Raw genomic sequence first — 26,551 nt, forward strand, 5'->3', positions numbered from 1 at the left:
TCATGCAATAATCAACCACAGACTTGGCCTTTAAGACTAGAAGAATTTCAGCAATAATTAAATAGAAAGATAATCCCAGGTGCAGAGAGGAATCAAGTGAAGGAAAATATCCAAGCTCTATCATTTCTCATTTAACAATTTGACCTAAGAATAAGCTTTAACCTCTGAGTCTTGGGTTTTCCATCTGTAAAATGGATTTACAGTAAATCCCATCAGCAATGCTATCAACATGACCACTTCCATTCTCCACCTAGCCTCTGTTCAAAAGTGGCCATGTGGGCTCAAATTCTTAACTCTTGGTGAAGAATAGGAGAGGGAAGGTGAAGCTGGGGAAGAAATTCAGGCTGTTTCAGAAGTGGGGAAGCAGAGGGCAGGTTAATCTCACATAAGGTTGGTGAAACAGGCACTGACTACCTAGATTTTTGGACTCATTCTGTTATCCTAGAAGGACAAGTCAGATACAGGACTGACTCAGAACTGTCTCATTGACATTTTAGCCTGAGTGGACATCTGCCACCACATGGTGCCAAACTACAGAATGGACTTGGGACTCCAAAGTTAGACAGTAGTGGGCACCTGGGTGGCTCAGTCGGTTGAGTGTCCGACTTCGGCTCAGGTCATCATCTCACAGTTCATGAGTTCGAGCCCCGCATCGGGCTCTGTGCTGACAGCTCAGAGCCTGGAGCCTGCTTCCAATTCTGTGTCTCCCTCTCTCTCTGCCCCTAACCCACTCGCATTCTGTCTCTGTCTCTCTCAAAAATAAACAAACATTAAAAAAAAAAAGGTTAGTAGGAATTCCTGGACAGCTAGGTATACTAGCTCACCTGTCATTTCTTTCAGCCTGCAATAATGCAAACCCATGTCATGTTACAGAATTTTTTGTGTCCCCACTTAGAGCAGGGCTTTACTGTCACATCCACTTCACTGGACTGTTGGGAGAAATCTTAAATGCTGATCCAAGCACTTTAAGTGCTTGGAATAATGCTTGGTATTTTGTAAGCTATTGATACATGTTAGCTATTACTCTTATTATTAATAGGATATTAAAAACATTTAATAACTGGGGCATTGGGTGGCTCAGGTCATGATCTCATGGTTCGTGAGTTCAAGCCCCGTGTCAGGCTCTGCGCTGACAGTGTGGAGCCACCTTCAGACTTCCTCTGTCTGCTCCTCACCCATTCATGCTCTTTCTCTCAACAAACCAAAACAAACAAACAAAAAAAACCAACCCCCCCCAAAACAAAAAAAACCCACCCCAAACATTTAATAACCAGTATGGCATTAGCATCAACCAATAAAAAGACACATACAGTGTGATCATAACTAGGACTTCCACATGCGGGGATCACAGCTATGACTGCTTAAGCTAGATCTCAAAGAATAGGTAGAATACATTCTTGTAGAGACAATGAGCAAAAAGGCAGGCACATCGGGGGAGAAAAAACCTGGGATGTCCATACAGATATCTTTATGTTGTTTTGTGCAACCGAGGCAAAGGGCGAAAAAGAAAGGGGAGAAAGGATGGAAAGAAGGAAGGAAGGAAGAAAGAGAGAGACAGAGAAGGCTATAAAACCAGAAGGTTGGGGCCAAGTCATAAAGGGTAAGGATTCTGGTACTTGATTCAGCAAGAAAAGAAAACTGGCAAGAGATTTGTGTGCAAAGACCAAAGGATACATTTGGTTATGAAGTTCAAAATGAGTGCAGTCCACCACACTCCAATATGGGAAATGTTTACATTATAGTTCATTTAAAGAACATATGCACACATACTTTAGATAGCTTTCACTGACCAAAGTTGAAAGAAAATACTTTGTAGTGAAGTAAGATCCCCAAAAGTTTATTTTAGGGCCTATTTTTAAATTTTTTTTAATGTTTATTCATTTTTGAGAGACAGAACACGAGTGGGGGAGTGGCAGAGAGGGAGACACAGAAACCAAAACAGACTCCAGGCTCCGAACTGTCAGCACAGAGTCCAACACAAGGCTTGAACCCATGAACCATGAGTTCATGACCTGAGCCAAGTCGGATGCTTAACTAACTGAGCCACCCAGGTGCCCTAAGGGCCTATTTTTTTTTTTAAGTAGTATTCATTTTTTGAAGTATTTTCCTCCAGTTCGACTCTAATTTCAGTATCAAAATTTCTCAAATGTTGACAACACTGGAAGTTGCCAAATCTGTGATGGCAACGGACTGGTGCTATGTGCATGTGATCAAACCAGCAGCAACATAACGTCAAACTCAAACGGAAAGTATTTTTTCAACGCCTAACATGGCAACTGAAAGCAGCAATGGCATCAAGCAGGAATTAAAATCTCTAGTTAAAGCCAATGAGGGTTTGCAGGTTAGTTTTGAATTTTACTCATGTTATTTCAAATCAGAAACCTCTTGCTATTTAACTCAAATAGGGTACAATGGACCTCTGCTAGTGTTGGATTCTCAGGAACTGTCCTTCCTCTCCTGCTCCCTTTCTCCTTTTTCTGATAATTTCCCCTTCCTTTGGGGTAACTCCTCTCCTCATCAGCTAAGGGATGGAATGTAACCCAATGTGGGCAAAATCAAAGTTCTTTCCCAAGTTTTACATAACGCACTGCTGTGCTTTGGTTATGATGATGTAAGCCAAAACTGCCCATGGGTGCTATCTACCATTCTCTCCTCCCTCCCCAAAGAGAAAGTCTGCCCGAAAGAGAAAACCAACCCAGGAAAAAACAAATCAGAGCTAAGTATGGGAGATGGAAGGATGGCTTCTTAGGGTGTTTAGACCAAGTCATGCCTGGACTTCTGTGTATATGAGCCAATAAGTTGCCGTTCATGCTTACACTAGCTTGTGTTTCTGTTACTTGCCACTGAAAGACGACTGGTTAAAAAATCAAAGTGTACAAGATCCACTTGAAAATAAATTTTAATACAGTAGTGTATGATTAAATAAAAGCAGACTGGGTATCTTTTACTTAAAATTTAATGACTAATATGAAATCGGGTAGAACACACTGTATACGTCCACCAAATTAAACCAAATGTATAAAGGAAATTGTTGGCATTAGTTACGCCTTTAACATCTTATTATACACCGTGAAACCTGAATAGCACTACTTGCTACAGGGAAACAAATTGGCTCAACTACACTTTGGAATCTTTAATATCTCTTATAGTAACTTTCTTTAATTCCTATTTATAATATGAACAGGTGCAAGCTTTGTTTACTGTAATTTATGGCTATTAATCCCATATACGATAATTAGCAATTATGAAAGGCCTACCTTGCCTTTGAAATCATTGTTTAAAAAATAAAGAAGGCCAGGTGAAGCTTTTCTACTTTTAAAATGTGATTTGTGAACAAAATGCAGGATGTTGAACTTAACATGGGTCAGGGAGTTTGTTTATTCATCCGAATTTGTCAAGAATCCAAACGGAGAGGCCCTCTAAAAAAAGAAATTAAGTCTTAATACTATGAACTTCTAGGGCTCTCAGTGAATTATTCCAACCTCACCCCCTCTAAGCAGCTGCCGTGGTTATTCACTAACACATGTTTGTTGTAAATCCTGTGGGAATAAATATGTATATTAATCAAATGAATGGATACTTATATTTACGGGAACTACACTAAATTCTTTCCTAAGGAACAGTCTATAATTGAAAAATCTAATAGAACTCTAGACTATAGAAATGGCAAGCATGAATTACATCATGCAGATTTTTTCCCCCCTTTCAATTTCTTCCTGGGCAGGGGGGAAAAGTACCCTGGACAGGGGATAAATCCTTCGGTTGTCCAGTTTAAATTCTAGAAGAGATGGAATTCAATACTTTTCTTGGAAATGAGACTATGTCATCACAGATTTCACTGTCAGGAAATTGCTCTCCATCCGGATATTCAGATCACACATTCCTGTTGTGTACTTTATCCTACTTTTCCCAGGAACAATTCTGTGATGCATTTGATTGAATTCATCCTGTTTCTTCTTCTTCTTCTTCTTTTTTTTAATACTTTAAATGTTTATTTATTTTGAGAGAGAGAGAGAGAGAGAGTGTGTGTAAGAGAAGGGTCAGAGAGAGAGGAGTAAGAGAATCCCAAGCAGGCTCCATGCTATCAGCGCAGAGCCCCACGTGAGGCTCAATCCCACGAACTGTGAGATCATGACCTGAGCCAAAACCAAGAGTCAGATGTTTAACTGACTGAGCCCCCCAGTTCATCCTATTTCTTGCCTCTTTAGAGAAAACAAATTTCACTTACAGATTAAATATGAGTCCTGTGAAATCCCATTTAGTTGTCTCCCCAGAAATACTGTGAAAAACATAATTCTACACAAACCTTTCACTGCACAGGAAGATTCCTGAAGTTGATTGAGGAAGTATACCTATTTCTCAAATTTCAAGGCCTTATTTTCTAGGAATCATATTTCCACTATTACTTTTATGGCTAAAGGTCTTGTGGCATTATTGTATTTGGATTCTCTTCTCCAGTTTTGATCCCAAGTTACACGTATTTGTGTTCTCCTATGCTCATCCTCTCATTATTCTATTTTTTCCACAAGCTTCTTTAATTAATGTCTCTGGCTTCCTTTCGGTCTAAAACTTATTCCAATTATAAACTACAAATGAATTCACCAATGTCCAATTTTATCATTGTTTTCTTAACCATTAAATACACAGATGCAACACAGATGTAATCATCTTTTACTCTTTTATAGCCATATTGCAATTTCATAACTGTATAAATTCCAATAAAACTAGGAAACTTTAATTTCAATATGTGAGATCATAATGTATACAGAGCTGCCATAAGGTATAAATTAAGCCATGTATATACATAAATGCACATATACATTCCAATAACACTTTGAAGAGTTCCAAGTGGTTTTTTTTTTCTTTAGTTATTGCTAGATGTTTCAAAACAGCATAAAACTGCTCATCATAACACCCCTGTGTGGTAATGAGGAGAGTGAAATGGGAACAGGATGAAAGGCACAGAATTCATAATAAGACACAGCTCACTGTGCAAACAAGGACACCCAAATTCATAAGCACCGATGGTTCAAACGATGAGGAGCCACTGATTTTCTGAACTGAATAGAAGAAATAGTAGTTAACAGTATTTTTTCATCCTGTACATGTGACACTCTACTGGATGCTAACCAAGTAAAGGATCCACTCAGTCATGTCAAGAGAGTAAGTTACAAAGAATCCCAAAGACAAAAATGGGCAACTGACGGATCAGTTCTCCTGTGGATACAGGATGTGTCACACGGCCTTTATGTTTAGTGAGGTTCTGTTAACAAGGATGCCAATTTTGCAGTAGACACAGGTGATCCTTGGGTCCGGTCTTGCATCAAACTAACAAAAAAGTTTTCAGCCTACAGAATTAAGCATATTAAAACCCTGGGCCTAACTAAAATAAGCACTATGCTGATCAGGTGCAGAAAAAGAGTTCTTAGGAATAAGGGCCTTACAAGTCAATCTAAGAGGCTACATCTTTTTCAAAAAAAATGTTTAGATTTTTAGTTTAGATTAATTACTTTCAGAGAAACAAAAAATTTCAACCACCCGCTGATAATATCCCAGTCATCCAACAGCTAGTCAATGCACAGTCCTCTGCAATTGTCTGGGAATTTTCGCCTTCTTCCTCCAGAAGAAGTGCTCAATTTTCATTGCCAATGTTCTTGGTAGATTCACTTTTCACTGAAAAAAATAAGTAAACATATAGTCAAGTGTTTATACTGATTCTGTTTAGCTTGTACTGTTTTTCCTTCTTCTCTCCTTCCTTCTGATGCATACCAACAGCACTGCTCATGGGGACAGACAAACCATGTCATGTTCCAGGCAGCCGGGATATACAGTTCTGGCCACAATAAAGAGACGATGTCTGAGAGTGGCAATTATATTTTGTGAGGCAACATGCTTCCTGACTCTGTGGAAGACTTGGGAATGGTCACTTCACAGTGTGGTTATGATCCCATATTGGTACCACTGAAAAGATCACTATTATCACATAGGCTGGCCAAGTGTGGTTGGAATAAATTTTTCCATAATTTTTTTTTTTAACTTAAAATTGAGGGTCAGTATATGCTGAGTGAATGCAGGCTGAGAGAAGACTAGCTAATCGCCTTCTCCTTCCTTTGACAGGAAAGATAGCATACAGCAGAAATGGAGTTCCTTTAAAGGAGCTGTCCTTACTACAGCAAGACTATGATTCACTTACTAAGCTGAGATTCCTTACGGACAGAAACTAGATCTTTCCCCCTTACGTTTACCTCCCAGAGTAGCCTGTCTGCTGAATCAGTATGAATGCAGGTCACTCTTTTTGTTTTGCAATCTGCAAAATGGGAACCAGAATAACAGCTCTATTTCATTGCACAGTGAAGCTAAATGGAAATCCTATATTAAAACACTATGAAAGTTAAGGTTAAAATACTGATTATTTTGCTTCAGGCTTACAGCCATTTATTTCTATTAAAACGATAAGGGAAATAAAGCTCAGAGGTAAAGTGAATGCTCAAGGGCCCACAGCTTAATAGGAGGTGATGCTGGAATCATAAACCTAGATCTTGCCTCATATTCAATTGCCGAGTTCCTTGGGGTTTGCCGATGTTACCTAGATTTCAGATTGTCCCAGCAACCAAGATGATGTCTCCTGAATCCTTTTTATAAATAAAGCATTGAGACAGGTTCCATCCAAGATGTGGTCCTGATGCTTGTGGAAATTTACAAACTCCAGCAGAGTCCTTTCAAGTGTCTCCATGATAATACAAGTCAGTTGTTTCTTCTCTGACTTTCTTTGCAATTTATACAAATTTTATTATAGCAACTCTTGCCCTGTAAAGTTTAGATGTCTGTTCGTGTGCCTGAGATCCATTCTCATCTCCTTACCCCACTGTATCACACACACAGTGAAAGAGAAGAAGAAAAAGTGGGGGTGGGTGGGTGGGGGAAGGAGGAATGAGGGGAGGAGAATGGATGAAAGGATTTATTGGCCCAACAAGGGACTGATGCATGAGTAGCTGCTGTGCTATGTATTTTCACTAATTCAAGTCATCAATCTTGGTTTGGATTCCTTCCTAAAGGCAGAGACGTTTTCTAATTTTGAGTTATCTTAGAACAACAGAGAAATATGTTTTGCTGATATTTTTAAATTAATGGAGCTTTGTAGTATTTGGCATTGCAATTCGGGGAAAACTCTTTCTTTGCTTTCTTGAAGTTGCCTGTTTTCTTCTTTTAATAGCACTCCATTCTTTTTTCCTAAGACTGAAATGCAGCATGTTCTTATTAAGTCATTTAAATCTACTAACTTAGGTTGGCAAATAGGGATCTGTGAAGTAAGTAACACCATTCTGAACACTTCCCGCTGGACTGATAAAGATGGTGACCAAGCACACCACATTCCCAATCTACTGGGCTACCTTAACTGCTCAACCTTTTACAGTCAACCTTTTACATTCCTTAAAAAGCAGAAAGCAAACAAACAAAACTTGCCTCTTGCCCATCAATACTGGCAGACTTTTGAAAAAAAAATTATGGCAATCTACAACCGTAACAAACATTATAACAATGATCAAGTGTGAAAACCACTGAATCCCAGCCCAGAAACACATTTTTCCCAAACTAGAAGAGAGACACCTTGTGCTCTGAACTCAAGATCAAAATCCAACATTTTTTCCTCCGGAGAGAGAAAGAATTTCAAGGCTCTCCAAAGAAAATGCCCTGTTCTTATATAACCCTCCTCCAGCATTAAGGGACCACCCTGCCGAACATCCAAAGCTGTTGAGAATGTACAAAGAATCAGATATGTTAAGTGCTCACACAAAGATATGTACATACGAAAGACCTGGCATTATTTTTAAAAGTGTGTGTATTTCTGATGTGACAACAGTGGTATGGTCCTTCAAATCCTGTCAGGCTAAGTTTTTTGCTACAGCAGCTCTAAATGATCCTCTATCCTGAAAGCACCAGTCACTTTTTTTCCTGTAAATAAGTCAAATATCACATACCACCCCCCCCAAAATAGCAAATTTTACTTAATCAGGTTCCAAATATACTACAAAAGTAGACTTTTCTTTTTGCTTCATTACAGGAAGGCTTCCTCAGTGTGCATTCCTAAACAAGGTGAAAGAGGGGCTGTGTGTGCTATGTTTATTTACACAGACATGTTTGCCCTGGCTAGTAACCCACATTACCAAACATCTTTCCCTGAAACCAGCATTTAGAGAGCTATGTGAATTATATTAAGGAAAAAGTAAGATTTTACACAGCTTAAAAAAAAAGCGAAACTGGCCATTTACAACACACTTCTAATTTAATTTGAGAAAATAAAATTGGATGTTTTCATTCAAATTGTGAAAGACATAAAGCCAAGAGTTAACCTAAGGATTTAGAGGCCCATAAGTGATTATCAGAAACTTCATGTTTGCTAGCTAAAAATCTAAGCCAAATTGTGACGGTGACAAAGTTTTGCCCACTTCAAAAAATAAAAACTCTGCTGTTCATCTTTTGCCAAGAAAAAAAACCTATTATACACATGTAAGAGAACACCTTAAAACAAAGTTTACTGCCTAGTACAGCCTATGATGCTGGCAGAACAATAAATCTAAACCATATATTTCAAATAATTTTATTTAAAAAATAGATTTCAATCCAATCCAAGGATTCAATGGTCCTCTGGAGACTGTTACAATGAAACCTGTCCTGTAACTGTAATTCTTAGCTGAAAGTGGTATCTAATGGTTTAAGCTGAGTAACCTCTCTCCCTTTTTAAAAGTAATTTCTGAATTTTATTCATCCTTTTTCTGGAGGTGTATTCGGCAACACAAACAGCTTACTTTAATCAGCAGTTGCAAACATGGGTAAGTCATTTTATATACTAAATTTTTACATGTACTATTTCCAGTTTTCATACTTCCTCCCAACTCCACTACTCACCAAAGAAGGTCAGTATCTACTTTTAAAGAATCACGAAAATGACAAAGAAACAAAATCAAAGAAAATAAAACCAGGGGGTTTTAAAAAAGATAAAGGTCAAGGCAATGGCACTAGCTTATTTAAACACAGTCCAAATTTTAACATGATGTTCTTTCAAATATATCCCTTTCTATAATGTAGGCTACTAAAAATGTTTTACAATCCCTCATTTTAGGAATCCCTAAAGAGAGAGTTTTTACTAGAGAATAAATTTATTTGTTATTGGACAGACTGTTAAAGACTATTAGCTCAAAAAAAAGACAAAAACACACAGAACTCCAAGAAGGCAAAGAATGTCCTTTTACAGCCATTCAAACATATTCATCTTAAATTGATTATGACAAGCTTATGTGCTTTCAAACATGACAGAATCAGCAGCTCATTCATTTGGTTCCTTACAAAATTAACTGTAGCTATAGAGCAAATTCAGTTAAGTGTGTAAATACAGTGGGAAAACACATATACGAAGAAATAAAGACAGTCACGTAAGTGCTCGGGTTCCCTAGAGTTACTCTAAGTGTTACAGGGACAAACAGATGCACACTTACCTTGGTGAAGAACTTCCATGTCATTACTGGATTCTTTTAATACCACATGTAATGTTGGATACTCAATGATCACTTTGTTCCTCAAATTGTCACGGAGACTTTTATAAGGATCCAGTTCGTAATATCTTACAATAAAAAAAAAAACAAAAACAAAAATAAAAAACACCCTTAATATTCAAAGTTACTCATAAATAAAATAGAGTCCCTTCCATTAGAAAATTTTTAAATGTTAATGACATTAATAGTTATTTCCTTATAACATCTCTAAGAAAACCAGGTAAAAGAGCTATTACTATACAGGTTCTAAAATAAAATCAAGAGTATATCAAGTATGACATTAGGAAACAAGTCCTTTTCATATCACAAAGAGAAAAACTAACTTTTACGTAGTATCTATGTTTAATGTGTGATGAATTCTTCTTGGACAAAAGAATGACTAGCTAAAAATTCAAATTCCTCAAATACCTTTAGTTTGACCTTTAAAGGAAAAACAACAAAAAAAAACCCTATCCCATGATAATTTTCAGTAATATGTGGTGTTAAAATAACTGACTACAAATACTTTTGTAACAAGCTCATTCTAATTATAAATCGTTCCCAGAAATTTACATTACCATACAATTAAATTTGGCCTTCCTTTATCTTCAAATTAAAAAAAACAACAACAAAACAAAAAACCAAGTTTAAGTTTCTGGATGAGACAAAATTTAAGCACAAAATTTAAGAAATACGGAGTTTATCAGTCATTGTAACATGACATAGCTGTCAAATGTGCCACAGGTAATTAATTAGATGCTAGTATTCTTTATGGTGTGCAACTCTCAAGCCATTACTTAAAAAAACTGTTTTTAGTTGATCAAAGATGCATTCCCCTAACATTCTCCCCCTTGCTTGCTTTCTTGGGTAGCAGGGGAAGCAGTAGAATTTCAGCTAACTCACTAGGAGTCGCCTATGGGAATGTGTTGGCATGTGAATACTGTCACATTAAAGAGGAAAAAGTTGAGAACATGTCCACCAGTGTAGCGCAGAAGTTCTCCAACCTTTTTTCTTTCATCTCCACCAATGCCAGATGATATTCACATGCAAAACACACATCCTAGGCGATACCCAGCCGGACAGCTGTAAGTCCATCCTTTTCTGTCCCACTCAAGAAAACACATTGGATGGAGTACAAGTGATCAAGAATGAAGTGATCCCTGGAATACATTTGAATCTGTGAAGAGTAAATCATTCACAAACTTTGGTATTTCCTAGTTAGTAATAAATTATTTGCACCGTAACTCGCAGCTGACTAAGAGAGACACGCAGTGCATGATTCCTCTGCAAGTCTGTCCCGTGGAATAGTTTTCAAATAAGGGAAAATGGAAGGGCTTATTATCAAAATGCTCTGATTTCTTTTTCAGAAGAAGGTGACAAGTGACAGAACAACTGTAAAACCAAAACATTACTTATGTTTGCATGACCACATGCCCCACCCCTGGAATTCAATTCTTTGTTTTAGAATTACAGAAAATTTTTTATGTTGAAAAAAAAAAAAAAAAAAAAAAAAAACCCAACTTACTCAGTTTTCCTAAACCAGCCACCCTAGTGCCCATAGGCCACGGAACGCACACATTCTTTTCCCTGTGTAATGTAACACAGATGTGCTTATGATACTTTAAAAGTGGTTCCAGCATTCAAGGATTAAATGCTTCACATCTTTTAAACATTATTTCCCTTTGAAATAAGCAGTGTTCTTTAAAAAGTTAGCAGTAATTATATATAAGAGAAAAATGAGATTGAATTAGATATCAAAGTGTAAGATTAACTTTTAAAGTAAAATATAAAATGGATATAACCAAATTTTTCTAAGGAGAAAATATGACTTGAATGTTCAAATAGGAAACTTTCAAGTAGTAGCCTACAAACGCTTGCAGTAACTTATCTTCTGTGTATTTTAAACTGAATCCTAAGACTTCTATTAAGAGACATTTCACAAATACGGGAATGTTTTCTACTTATTTCAGTTTTTGAGAAATAATTTTCATTGTATACTTAGCGTTTTAGGTAATTTGTGTAGTCCCATTAGGTTTTTCCAGATTTCCAAAGATGAATTAAAAAAAAAAAAAAAAAAAGAAAAGAATTCTTCAAAAGCCACATGGTAGCTACAGCCTAATAATCTTGCTGACACAGTATAAAACACATTCCCAGCACAGGAACACCTAGAGATACTTAAAAATCACCATGTAATAAGTTATACACTACTTCAATCTTAAAACAACAATGATTACTTGTTTAGTTAAAAAAAATTTTGGTCCCTCTTTTATGTGTGGAATAGGCACTTTACTTTCTTTTACAAAGCACTTAGCATGCACAAAGATTTCTAAGAACTTATAATAAATTATTTTTAAAGTATTTTATTCAAATACAGTGAAAATCTGGTATGTTGATGGTTCTGATTAGAATCACTGAATTTTCCTTAGTGTTTACCCTAAAATGCTGCAAACTTCTAATCACAGCAATATTGCTATTGAGTGTCAGTAAGCTTTGAGGCCTCAGCTTTCCAGTCTGTTAAAGAGGTTGGACTTCACTAGATAATCTTTTTAGCTGAAATTCTGAACTTCTGTGATTTTTCTACTACTGGTGGTTACTCTTAGTCTACTATTTGCCCGTGATTAAAAAGTAAATTATGTGAACTGTTTATAAAGAAAAGCTATCAAACACATATGGGGTAACATTTTGTGATCTGCATGAAACAAAGCAGCAACTTTTAGTGGCTGTTTGGGTTTGGGTCTAACACTTGAGTTCCAGTCCTGGCACCATCACTACTGCTCTGTGATTCTGGACAAGTTACTTTACTTCTTTGACCCCCAGTTTCCACACTTGAAAACTGTTAGCTCACTTACTTAAGCCATAAACAAAACTTTCTATTTATATTTACCCAAAATAAAACACATTCTGATGGAAACTAAAGTTCAGAACAGTTTTTTCTGAGTAACAAAGAATGGCACTTATTCTCTAAGCACAGAAACGCCTATTTCCCTTCTAATGCATTTTACATTTTAAACATAGCCTTACAACTTTCAAACCATTGTTTTAGATCGCATTTACTTCCAGGAGGCTAAAAGTACTTTGAATGTTTCTATTTCTATTATCTTTAGGCAAGGTGTAGAGTCCAGCTTGGCACTGCCTATAACATTCAGTCTTTTGCTCTTTTGCAAGCCATTAAGCTATTGAATCCTAAGGGATAGCTTTATCGTTTTGAAATCTTCTCAAACTCTGGAGTTCCCATTAGTAGAACGGCTCTGCTACCATAAGACAAACTACTTAGGTTTGGAAGGATTAAGACACCAACATCTGTCTTTTTTTTTTCTTACCCTTAGGGACTCTCTGAGACATTTCCTCTTGTTATTTCACTTGCTTACCCTCACAGGCCTGGTAGCTGACCCTGTACAGGCAGCTTCACAAAAGGGGCACTACAAGGCCAGCATGGCTCAGTAGGCTAAACAGGTGTTACAGCGATTGACATTATATAAATAAAAGTTGTCTTGATATTCAAGGGTATGCTTTTAATCTTGGCTCTGTTACTAACTTTCAAAGAAACTGGCCAAGTTCTCAAACTTCTTCCTCCACTTTATCTACAAATTAGGATTAAAAAACAATTTCTCATAACTCAAAAGGAGACAGAATTTAAAAAAAAGTTCTAAACCATTTTATTTCCCATCTGATCACTGACACACCTTACATCATCTCCCTTTCTCCTCCTACAAAATACTGAAACTAAGCATGAATACTCTCCAAATTTAACAATCTCCTAGTAGTCCCTAAGTGACAGACCTTTTTCCACTAAAAAATAAAGTCACCGGATGAGGTGATCACCAAGATGACTCCAGCTTTATAATTCTGCAAGTGTAGACATATGCCTCCTCATTCAGAAAGCTCAATAGTTCAGAACTGCAGTGGTAAATGATTCTAGTCTATCCATGGTATGACAGCTATGGGATGTGGTAAAATAAAGTGACCAAGTACACATTTTGAAACTTAAGGAGGGTCTTACAAGGCTCTTACTTGTTCTAGATGCCATTTGTTCAGTCTTTTCTGATCCTTACTGGAAGCTCAATTACTTTTAAATCCAGAGGCTTGGGCTCCAATCCTAAGATCCTTAAGGCTCTTAAGGTCCTTAAGATCTGTGACTCCTTAAGGATGCTCAGCTTTCTTCATCAGTATGATGGAAAAGTTATCTAGCTTGTAAAGATTAAATAAGTGAATTTAACAGCTGAAAATGTTTCTAAAGTGGAACTTGCCCAAACTAGTATCAGTAATAACTTTTTATACTCCACAAAGATTTTATATAGCACCTCTAGCAGGGATATGACACACTTAGGAATTATGTTCATGATCTATGACAAGCCTAGTTAGTAGGAGAAGTATGAACTTGTAGAGACAAACAGACCCAAGTCCAAATTCAGGCTTTGTAAGTATAAACTGGTTTCTTTATGTAGGTCAATTTCTCAGAGCTTATTAAGCTTACTATCTTGTAGATAGGATACATACTATTACAATTAGTAATACATGTGGAAACGCTGTAAGCACTTATTCATCAATTAATTCCTCAAATATTTATTGTTTACCACATACAGGTAGTCTGCTAGGTAACAAAAGGTCATAGAAATAAAACCCAGTTTGTTGAGGGCACCAAAGAAACAATTATCACATTTCAATGGGAAAGTGTCATGATAGAAATCTAAAGCTAAGCAGACACTCAAAAAAACATTCTTTGTTCCTTATCCACCTGAAGATGCTCTTACAGGCTGCACAGTGCCTTTGATATCTAGGCACTTCATTTGCTAACCCTAGCTACCCATTTTTATCTGGTTCTTAAAATCCCTCCTCCTTCAGGGATTTTTTTCCTAATTAACACAGGGAATTTTAATTAGCCTTACTCTTGTTAACAAGACATATTTCATCTGGTACTAAGTTGAATGTAAGAGTATGAGTAGTACAGACTCTTAATCTTCAATTTTTATTAGGAAGTAACACTTTGCAAAATAGGATGACCAGCTTCTTCAGAGAAACTTTTGCTTAAAGGTTAAATAGTTCATGAATTAACTATACCACAGAATTATATTACTTTAGAGTTGGCAAGAACTTACTCTAGTTGTTTTTTTTTTTTTTTTTCCCCCTTTGGTCTTTCAGCTAAGGGCAATGAAGCCCTGAGAAATTAAGTATCTTGCAGAGGGTCACATACGGAAATGCATAAAGCAGATCTTGAGTTCCTTCACTCTACTGTTTGCTTGTTCACTTATTTGTCACTCAATACCTATTTACTGAGGGTCTGCCATATACCAGATACTGTTCAAGGCACTGGGAAAATAGTGGTGACTATTAGGTATTCACTCGAGGTGAAGGATGAAGGCTTCCCAGGAAGAAAGTAATGTACAAGGTAGAGTCAGGAATAAGCTGGGTGTCCACAGGACTGAGTGGAGAATAGATATGGGAATATATATAGAATTCATAGTTTTGGTACTTATAAAAAAAATTAGGGGCACCTGGGTGGCTCAGTCAGTTGAGCGTCCAACTCTTGATTTCAGCGCAGGTCACGATCCCAGGGTCAAGGGATCAAGCCCCGCATGGCTCTGCACGGAACATATAGCTTACGTAAGATTCCTCTCTCCCACTGCCCCTCTCCCTGGCTCCTTTCACTCTCTCTCTCTCAAAATAAAATAAATTTTTAAAAATTTTAAAAAAGGAGAGAGAGGTTTGGTTAGAGAGGAGGCTGAAGCTCTTTGGCTAATATGAAATATCTGAAATCACCTAGAAATTTCAACTAATCAAGTCATTCCCTCCAAAGAGTATATAAAGTTGGTTACCAATTACCATACAACTAGAATGTATAAATTTAGATTAACGCTGAGAATTAAAATATACTTCCAAAGCTTTTAGAGAAAATTCTCATTTTATGTTTCACATAATTCCCATAATTCTTCAACAATCAATACAGTATATATTTGAAATGAGATCATCACTATGGAAACTGCAGACTTACAATCTGCTAAGAACTGACCATCATATCACTTTGGATCTACTCTTCAGTACAACCTCTCAAATTAAAATTCTCAGGGTCAGAGCTACTGGAACTTGGATAGCTGTGCTTGCATCTGTCCTGTAAACACTAACCCAGCTGTGGCAACTAGGTAAGCATCAGCTTTCCTACAGCTAACTACAGTTCTTACCATAAAACTGCTTCAAGCAGAATGCCACACAAAACCCACTGGACATATCTTCTCTGATAAAAATATTTAGTGCTCTATGTATTTCCTTTATTATGTATGGACATTCTTCAGGTTGATTCTAACACTTTCTAGTCTTCAAATGATCTCTTGCTTCCTTTGTTCTCGAGTCTATATCCAAACTGTGACCAAAGGTTAATACCATTTTGAGCACACACTCATCTTGATCATGACTCTATGAAAAATAATCAACAATCCCAGAAAGGTATAACAAAGAACTGGGGTGGTTTTACATAATCTAAGAACATGGATTATGTCCATTTATGGCATGTGCTATATTGCAGAGAACATACCAATGCACTGGAGATAAGCAGGCCTAGGTTTGGATTTAGGTATCACTATTTGGTGGTTACAAAGCTGCAGGCAGCACTCTCTGTAAAATTATAATATGTGTAAAATCTATAATGCATGTAACATAATGTATACATATAATGTATACAAAATGCTTACCAAAGCACTAAAAAACAGTAGGAGGCACTCATTAAGAGGTTGTTAGTAATACTATGCTTCCTAAAGATGTCTTTTTGCCTCCAGATTTAACCTTGATTTTAACTCACCCTTGCAGCAAACATTTTTTTGTGTTTGGGAAAACTTATTCAGGATCTTCACACTTTTTTGCTTATATTATGACCTAAAATAGTTTTGGAAAACAAGGATACTTTTTTATATTTTTAAATAGACAACTAAAATTTCATTTGAAATCTTTATTCACAAGTTTAAATAAAAGAACAGAATTTATCGTGTGGTGGAAAAACTGATGATTTAAAATGAAAATGTTACATCACTCCTAAGTAAATTCACTCGAATTGAAATATCATAGCAATGTGTTATCAGTATCATCCACTTAAAAGATAATATGAACAAGTTCTTCCTCAACAGTCAGATCTTATATGGTTTCTTCTCCTTGAACTTGTATTTCCACTCCAGTTCTCCAAAGAATTTTATCCTGAATAATACATTTGTGTTTAAAAATCTTTTATTGATTACCCATTCATACTTTTCTGTATCAAAAATGTGTATGTAAGCTAAAAATTTAATTTTATTACCTGTGACTTCAATGCTTTAAATGTTACAATTTCTTCTGGATGGAGCAATTTTTGACAATTAGTATAAAACTGGTCAAAACACAAATATACAAAAATTGAAGCAAAATTTTACTGGAAATGCATCTCTTTTTTTTTTTTTTATAGAATTTTTAAATTTTTTTTTTCAACGTTTATTTATTTTTGGGACAGAGAGAGACAGAGCATGAACGGGGGAGGGGCAGAGAGAGAGGGAGACACAGAATCGGAAACAGGCTCCAGGCTCTGAGCCATCAGCCAGAGCCCGACGCAGGGCTCGAACTCACGGACCGCGAGATCGTGACCTGGCTGAAGTCGGACGCTTAACCGACTGCGCCACCCAGGCGCCCCTGGAAATGCATCTCTTAATGTGATGGGCAAGCATGGACGACGGCGTCTTCTACTACATGCAAATTTGTTTACTACTGATTCTTAGATTAAGTAATTTACCCCACTTGTCTCTGCAGTACTCATTAATAGAATCGAATTCGAAAAGGAAAAGGAAAAAATTTAAGTGATCCCATCTAGAGAGCCCGCTGCTGTTATTTACTAACATCACAGTTACTTTCAAGGGATCTAACTAAAAGGCAGCAATGGAGCCTGCAATTTTCACAGGACATCTGAAAGCAGCTGATGCTGTTCTCAGACATGCTGGAATCCCTTTAATGTTCTCTGATAATGTATTTAATTCTGTGCCATTATTCTCAAAATAATGTTAACTTCCAAGATCTTCAGTTTTCTAACAGCAGGACATTTTTAAAAATCCCAGCTTTTAACCACATACTATAAATTTCTTATGTAGAGTATCTTCAAAGTACATTTCCCAATTATTTTCTGTAAGCCTGAAATAAGATAATTTTCTACTTCTGGTTCAATTAAGCAAAGGATAAAGATTAATATCTTTAAAGATGTCAGAATCTGATTTCAATAAATCCAACTGAAAATCAAATTACTTATTTCTTTATACAGCGTCAATAATCCAACTGAATAAACACTTACCAAACGCTTATTATACAGAAAATATGCTAGATACTGTATGGGAACCAAAACGTCCTCAAGGAGTTTACACCCTTGCCAGTGTTTCTCAAAGTATGATCACAGGCATAACTTAAGAGGCAGAGGATGTAAAAAAAAAAAAAAAAAAAAATGCCGCTTTCTGGGTCCTATGTGAGACTGACTAAACCAGAGGCTATGAGGGTAGGCTGGAAATTCATATTTCCAACAACTGTCTCAAATGATTATGATGAACACTGAAATGTGAGAAGCACTGTTCTGAGAAAAGAAGAAATACAGGTTAAATGCTCAGCTGGGGAAATGTTTATGGTAAGAAGGGATACTGGCTAATAGGGATATGGGCCAGGTGGAAAGCAAGGAGGGATGTAGCAGGGCTATGAGGAGATTTGGGCAAGAGACCAGGCTCTTAGAATCAACTAAGGCTGAGAGGTGGTATCCTGCAGACAGAGTTGAGAATCTAAGAAGTCAGAATCTGAGTGAGTTACATGAACTGGACATCAGGTCTGCTCTCAGGCAGAAAAGGTCTTTGCTTTCTGGGAATTGCGTGTTAGTAAAAGAGGTCAGGTGGGTCTCATTTGAGGCCTTCACACAGGCAAAACCAATTTCTCTAAAGTGACACACAAAAAAGTATCCTACCTCTTTAACTTCACTGTAAATGATTTTTAAAACATTTCATGTTACAGATCCAAAGAAAGTAATCTTAGTTTTTATTTAAAAAACATCCTCTCAGCCTGGAAATAAAATCATCCAAGAAAAAGAACTCATACTTTTGCTGGTTGCTTTTCAAAAAAAAAAAAAAAAAAAAAAAAAAAGGAAGAAAGAAAGAAAGAAAAAGGTGTTCCAAAAATTATTAAATACAACCAGTACACTATGAAACAACAGAATCTGTGCATGTACGATAGGGTAGTATCCCCAAGAAGAGTAACAATCTTCTGTGATGTTCATTAAGTCAAAACTTAAATAATACTTTAGTTTGGCTTGGGTTTAAAATCTAAAGTCTCGACTTCATGTGCCAATCTTTGGAAGCAGAGTGATGGCAATTGGGGTGTGCTTCCATAAAAATAGGACAAGTCTGGAGTGTCTATGTAAAATGCCCAGGCCTTTCCAGGTACCTGTTATGCCTGGTACATTTAGTATAGAACTAAATGCAGATCTACTGTAGCGTTTACCACATATCTACTTTCTCTCCTAGAATGTGAGCTCCTTGAGGGCTAGTCTTTTAGAGGCCTGTGTATCATACTGTGCCGGCACATGGAAGGGACTCGAGGATACTTTAGGTCAAGTTCATTCATCAAAAAGCCTGTCTTCTGAGCAGGTACTGCTTTCTCAGAAGGAACTTTAAATTACACTGGGAGTTATTATAATCTCTTTTTCTGTTGCTCTCATTTTACATATTGAGAATTGAAGCCCTCAGCTAACTAAATGATATTGTCACAAATGACCAATAAAAATCCTTTAGAGCAGAGATTGGAAAACTATGGTCAGCAGGTCAAATCCAGCCCACTGTCTGTTTTTTGTGCACAAAGTCTTACTGGAACCAAGCCATACCATTGATTTATGTATTATCTATAGCTGTTTATGGGCTATAATAGCAGAGTTGACAATTTTGACAGTATGGCCCACCATGCCAAAAACATTTACTCTTTGGCCATTTCAGAAAAAGTTGTCTCAGTCCTCCTTTTGGGTATTAAAGTGGTAGCAACATCTAGCAAATAGAAGCACACATATATTTAAGTGAATTAACACACTACTTATTAAGAAAATTTACACTGAATTCATACTATAGGAAAGTCACTGACTCAGCACTGCAGGAAATGTGAACAGGAAGATGCCTAATATAGTCATTGTCTTCAAAAGAATGTATCATTGAATAGGATAAACTGTATTGGGAAAAAAATAAAACACGATTGCAGGAAACTATGAGAAGCACAACATATTTTTTGAGGCTTAAAGGATAAGGAAATCACATCTAGTTGGTGGGAAAGGATAGGCTCTGCTGCAGATACGGATACAGTCAACCCAGAAAAATGGAGAAGAGAGAACATAGAGAAGACTCGTTATGGAGGCAACTATGTAAAACAGGGTGGCAAGGAAAAAGTAAAAGATGGCTCTAAGGTCTTATGTCTCATATACTGCAAGAGTGACAGTGCCAGTAACACAGAGTAAGTATCAACATTTGCTGACTGCTTACCAGATGCCAGGAACATAACCCATTTAATATATATTTCACACACACACACACACAGAAAAAACAGATGTGGTGTGATGAGGTCTAAACAGTTTAAGATTTAATGAGATATGTAGGTGAAGATAGATATAAACCAGGATTTGGAGTTTGGGAGAAAGGTTGAAAATGTATCTAGATGTGGGAGTGACTGTACAGAAGTAACAGTTGATAACACCATAAGTACACAAGTTCCTCAAACCTCATATTCTTTCAATATCCAATTTATGTTAAAAGAAATATAAACTAGCATGATTAGGTATCTGCCCCCATGTGGCTAATGGTGAGTGGCCTGTTGGGAGTATAGCTAATATTGAACTTAGGCTACTTCCCACAAGTATAAGAAATACCAAATGGCTGAAACAAGCCATTATTTTAAAAATAAAAGTACTGTATAACATATAGTCAACTGCTAGCTACATAGAACTTTTTGTTTTAAACAAATTTCCTCCTTTTTCTAAGGAAGTAATCTCTAGGATTAAAACAATAATAAAAACTCTTATATTGAGTCAATTCTAAAAGATGTTGACCTGAATGCTGCAACTCCTAATACCTGAATAATATGTATTTACTGAGAATGATTGGCTATGTGCCAGGTGCTGTGCTAAGCAGCTAACATCTCAAAGTAATCTTCACAACAATGCAATATCATTTCTGCCTTGATCCCCACTTTCAGGTGGGAAAAGTGGCTTAGGAACTTTCTAAGGTTTGTACCAAATTTATAACATTATTTCGACTTTACAGAATATCTACTTTGATGTAGGTTTTTGGATAAAAACAAAAACGTTATTTTGGAACATCTCTTAATTTGGGCTAGGTTTGAGAAGCAGTGTTCTAATAAACTTAAGTGTTTGCAATGGTGAGACTTTTGGTTTACAGTCTAGTCTGGAACGTCTTACAGTAAAATCAGGTCTACTTCTCCACAGATTATGTATTCTGAAAGGATAGTATTACTATTTCTTACTGGAATATGTATAATCTTACTATGAATACATACTAAGAACAAATGAACAGTATAAAACGACCATTCTTTTTGCAAATAATGTTCCAAAAAACAATGCCACTTCTACTTAAAACTCAATGTGCCCTAAGCCTCTCCAGGCCCTATACTGCCATCCCTCCAGAAACAGATCCATGCCAGGAACCTCAGTCAGTCACCTTTGCTTCGTGTTTGTGTTCCCCCACTACTGTAGAACTGTACCCAATTCATTCTTGTATCAACCTCAAGTTTTATTTATATGCATAGAAGATTAAATGTGCTTAATTAATGGTTTCTGAGTAAATTTGGAAAGAATTATCCTGTAACAGCTTAAACCACACCTTTATCAAAACTAGAACCTTATATAAACATCAAAGCAGCAAAGTAAACATAAAGAAAGTGTAGCTGAACTTCTTTATGGAAAATAAATGGTTCAATTAATAAGTAAAATACAAAAAATAGATTTGGAAAATTACAACTGAATGAACAGTATCACACTTCGGAGTATTCAAAATTCTTCAGTCCATAATAGCATAAGTGAGTAGCAATACAATGGCTGCCCCTGAAAGTACCTGGCATTACCAACATAGGCTTTTCTATTTCAAAACCACTCATTTACTTTCTGGGCTGGTTAAGAGGAGAAAAAGAGGCCTTGCTAATAACACAAGCACCTTACATGAATTCTCTTCCACTGGGAATGTAAGCTCCTGGGGACAGGAATGGTTCTCCTTATTGCCATCACCCCAACGTCTAGAATGATACCTGGATCACAGTGAGTATCACAAAGTGTTTGCAAGAGAATGAATACATGAATTTACTTAAGAAGCCATGTTAGCTTTTATAAGAAAACACAAATCCAAACCTTGTGTATTCTGGAAAGAAACTCTCAAATACATCAGCAGCAAATTCCTTAGGGTTAGACTTGCATTCTATAATCCCCTAAATCTAAAAATAAAAGTCATGTATGGCAATGCTAAAAACTGGGAAACATTTAAGACTGCTCTAGCTCATCAGGTATATATATCATGAGACAACTGTTATAAACCCTCCAAGAATGTAAAACACAACCAGTGGAAACTGGCAACATCAAGTATTTGGTTAAAAAGACTTTACTCTGGAGTCACTGGAATGCTGTAAATCGTAGGATACATTTAAAATCAACAGCCACAAGGAAACTACATGCTTCTGCCTTGTAAGTAGTTTTTAGGAAATAATAAAATCCTATTTTAGCATGCTTATCTTATATCAGAAGTCTAACATTTAAAAACCTATAATAATCTTACTTAGATGTTCTCTGAATGTACTTTCCTTTAATGATAGAAGTATAATTATACATCTAAGTGTACAGCCTATCAATGACTGCATTATCTGAAAAATACTGTGGTTACATTTTTTTTTTTTTTTTTTTTTAAATTTGAGACAGAGTGAGGGAGCAGGGGAGAAGGGCAGAGGGAAAGAGAAATCTTTTTGTTAATGTTTGTTTATTTTGAGAAAGAGAGACAGAGAGAGAGCATGAGCAGGGAAGGGGCAGAAAGAGAGGGAGAGAGAGAATCCCAAGCAGGCTCCATGTGCAGAGCCCAATGCAGGGCTCAATCTCACGACCATGAGGATCAAGACCTGAGCCAATATCAAGAGTCAGACGCTTAACCAACTGAGCCACCCAGGCACCCCAGGAGAAAAGCAGGCTTCACGCTCAGTGCTGAGCCTGATGTGGGGCTTGATTCCATGACCCTGAGATCACAACCTGAGCCAAATTAAGAGTTGGATGCTCAACTGACTGAGCCACCCAAGCATCCCTAAATATCTCTAGTTAAAAATATCAAATGACTAAATGTCCATCAACTGACGAACGGAGAAAGATGTGGTTTATACATACAATGGAATACTACTTGGCAATGAGAAAGAAGGAAATCTGGCCATTTGCAGCAACGTGGATAGAACAGGAGGGTATTATGCTAAGTGAAATAAGTCAGGCAGAGAAAGACAGAAACCATATGTTTTCACTCATAGGTGGATCCTGAGAAACGTAACAGAAGATCGTGGGGGAGGGGAAGGGGAAAAAAAAGTTACAGAGAGGGAGGGAGGCAAACCATAAGAGACTCTTAAATACTGAGACAAACTGAGGGTTGACGGGGAGTGGGGGAGAGGGGAAAGTGGGTGATGGGCACTGAGGAGGGCGCCTGTTGGGATGAACACTGGGTGTTGTATGGAAACCAATTTGACAATACATTATATTTAATATAAAAAAAATCAAATGAGGGGTGCCTGGGTGGCTCAGTTGGTTAAGCATCCAACTCTTGGTTTTAGCTCAGGTCATGATCTCAGTTTTGTGAGTTCGAGCCCCATGTCAGGCTTTGCATTCAGTGTGGAGCCTGCTTTGGATTCTCTCTCCCTCTCTCTCTCTGCCCCTCCCTCACTTGCACTGTCTCTGTCCCTCTCAAAATAAATAAGTGAATTTTTAAAAAATCAAATGAAAATCTATTTCTAAATGTATCCTCATAGCATCTAATTTCATTACTCATGATTAGAAAATACTTGAAAACTGGGAAGTTTTATAGAAATTAGGATAACTATATCATGAAGCTGACTTAATCAGAAATATATGGTGTACCTTATCCCAACTTAGGATAAAAACTCCTTCACTGGAGTTTGAGATTATAATTGCCATAAAATAATGCCATCACTTTTCAAAGTGAAATAAAGTAGCAATTTTTATTTTATTTTTTATAAATTTTTAAAAAATGTTTATTTTTGAGACAGAAAGAGCATGAGTGGGGGAGGGGCAGAGAGAAAGGGAGACACAGAATCCAAAGCAGGCTCCAGGCTGTCAGCACAGAGCCTGACGTGGGGCTTGAACTCACGAACTGTGAGATCATGACCAGAGCTGAAGTCGGACGCCTAACCAACTGAGGCACCTAGGCACCCCTAAAGTGGCAATTTTTAAATCCATAACCTTCCCATCCTTTGATGCTTTTATAGATCACTGAGTTCAAATAAACAACTCAAATGGGGAAATCTGAATGGTAAGTTTTCTATATAGATAAGATAAAGTAAAAATACTTATCATGTTATTCAGATTAGCTCAGGTTTAATATCAAAATAGCTAATTCTAGGTATTCCTTGAAGTTAACACTCAACTTTTACTTTATTAAGCTATCAAAGGAATGATAGTCCCTTTGGGGACTAAGGTTAACCCAAGGCCCAACTTTGGTCCTCCCTGGGTTCCTAAAGAAGGTATAAAATAAGAGAAAATAAAGGACCTTGAAAATGAAGCACAAAGAAATTGAGTGTCTAGAATTAGGTCATCTGACCTTCAATTCAGTGTACTTCTTTGATGTTTCTTTGGGTTCAGGTTTACCCTCTTTGTTAAAATAAACCTTAGCAATCTGACTGGCATTTCTCCGTGCTCTGGTTCTCTGGTGCATCCTGATTTCTTTCTAATACAACTGCATGTAATGGTTTCCCCAACTGCTTCCCTCTGGATCATGTCATGCTATAGGCATTTCTGCCACTCTCCTGGAAGGGCCTGGTCTACTAGGATATGCTGAGATCTCCATCCTCCTTGCCTCTTCAAGCATTTAGAGTTACACATTTTCAAGTTAAAAATGAATGCTATCTAGGCCCAAGCAGTCTGCCCTATATTATAAACTTTAAAATGCTCAGTATTCTACCTTTTAACACATACAATCTTGGCTTCCTTGAATTTTGGAGGAAGAAGATACTATGCCCAAGAGTCAAGTTTGACTGGCTTAGTGAGCTGGCACATTTCTTCACTGGCCACTCCCCAGTTTGCCTTGACTTAAAAGGAAATATAGCAAACATTCTCTTTCAGGTAATGGAGGAAAACAACAAAGAAACAGAACAAAAACCATTAATAAACTAAAACAAAAGAAAAAGAGAACCCCAAACCTTTTGTTCTTAGCAGTTGTACCAAAATGATTTGGGTTGTTTTCCTTAGCTTTGGTAAAGAAATTTAATTATTTGCCTAACAGATTAGGTAAATAAGGTGACCATAGTCAAGTTGATGCATGCTTATTAACTAAGAAAACGAACAATTCCATTCATGTAGCCATTAAAATAGTAGCCAATGGCTACTATTTATAATTATTCAAGGTCAGATAAGTACAACAAAAAAAATGATGAGGCAATCATTTTGATGGATAGCACTACTACTGTCTCCCTTCTACAATCCTTCTGGAGCCATTTACATGTTATCCCCACACTGGCAGTCTATGACAAGGAGGTGGCAAATGCTCAGAGTGCTGCAGAAGTGTTAGAATGTTGGACACGTCACCAGGTTGTCAGGAGAGTTGGGAGAGTATATATTAGTTCCACAGCCTGGAGAAGATGAGATGAGACAACTATCCAAAAAGTGATTTCATTTTTCATAAAAACCCTCAGAGGTGTTTTCTTAACAGGCTTATGAGACTGAAGCCATAGTATACTCAATAAGAATGCACCAAGGTATGAAATAGGAGTAACATTTACATGAATTAAGTAAGTAAAATATGGTAAATGTTAAGAAAGGGACTGAATCTGAATGAGGTAAGAGACAATAAAAGAAGGAAAAAATATTTAATGATTGACTGGAGGTAAATTCCAAGGGAACAATACAAATGGTTTTGTTTAAACGTGAATTTGTATGAAACTGACTTTAAAACTTTGCTAAGCAAAACTGAAAGAACGCACCTTTTACATCAGTATTTCTCACTAATTACATAAGCGTTTGATTACCAATTTCAAAAATACTAATTTTGGTTAACATGGATGTTGTAACTCTAGATAGCTATCTCTGCAAAACCCACAAAACTTTCCATCCTTCTCTCATCTGAGACCTTAAATCTTTAGGGGGAAGGAAGGGAGTAAAACATGAAGTGCATGTAAATATACTACATGAACAAGTCTAGGGAAGACACACCTGGGTAGCTCAGTTAGTTAAGCAGCTGACCGACTCTTGCCTCAGGTCATGATCTCACAGTTTCATGAGATCCAGCTCCATGTAGGACTCTATGCTGGTGGCGCAGAGACCGCTTGGGATTTTCTCTCTGCCCCTCCCCTGTTTGCTCTCATTTTCTTTTTTTTCCTCTCAAAATAAACTCTTAAAAAAAAACCCCAAAATAAAACAAAAACCAAAAAACAAAAAACCCAAAAAACAAAAACAAAAAAAACTTCCTCAAATAATACAGTTTGTTAGAACCCAGCTCTCCTTACATTTCTCTGCAGTGTTTTTTCCATTGCAATATATGCAATGCTCAGTTGATCACATAAATGTTTGTATTCCCAAAGGCAAAAACTTGAACACTAGAACTGTTGTAGAGAATACTTCTTGAAATAAGTTAAAATGGGATTTAAGAATTTCTTAATTGTACATAATGCTATTTTAAAATATTTTAACCAAAATAATTGTTTTTAATGTTTATTTTTGAGGGAGAGAGAGAGAGAGAGGGCCTGAGTCGGGGAGCGGCAGGGAGAGAGGGAGACACAAAATCCGAAATAGGCTCCACGCTCTG

At 36.8% G+C, this 26,551-nt stretch overlaps 1 protein-coding gene across 2 annotated transcripts in view; it reads right to left on the reverse strand.

Moving 5' to 3' along the window:
* The window catches only part of ZNHIT6 (zinc finger HIT-type containing 6), a 106,700-nt gene that overhangs the window by 42,392 nt on the left and 37,757 nt on the right, over nucleotides 1-26,551 (reverse strand). Inside the window, exons 9-10 of one of the 2 annotated variants that reach the window (XM_045478124.1) lie at nucleotides 9,495-9,619; nucleotides 4,660-5,673 (exon numbers count right to left, since the gene is read on the reverse strand). In XM_045478124.1, the coding sequence (XP_045334080.1) occupies nucleotides 5,633-5,673; nucleotides 9,495-9,619 (166 nt within the window). In that variant the 3' untranslated portion in view covers nucleotides 4,660-5,632. Of the gene's footprint in view, nucleotides 1-4,659; nucleotides 5,674-9,494; nucleotides 9,620-26,551 lie in introns of those variants that run through there. The other variant, XM_045478125.1, reaches the window with a different exon arrangement.

The sequence above is a fragment of the Leopardus geoffroyi genome, chromosome C1 (genome assembly GCF_018350155.1).
Source record: "Leopardus geoffroyi isolate Oge1 chromosome C1, O.geoffroyi_Oge1_pat1.0, whole genome shotgun sequence".
Classification (NCBI taxonomy): domain Eukaryota; kingdom Metazoa; phylum Chordata; class Mammalia; order Carnivora; family Felidae; genus Leopardus; species Leopardus geoffroyi.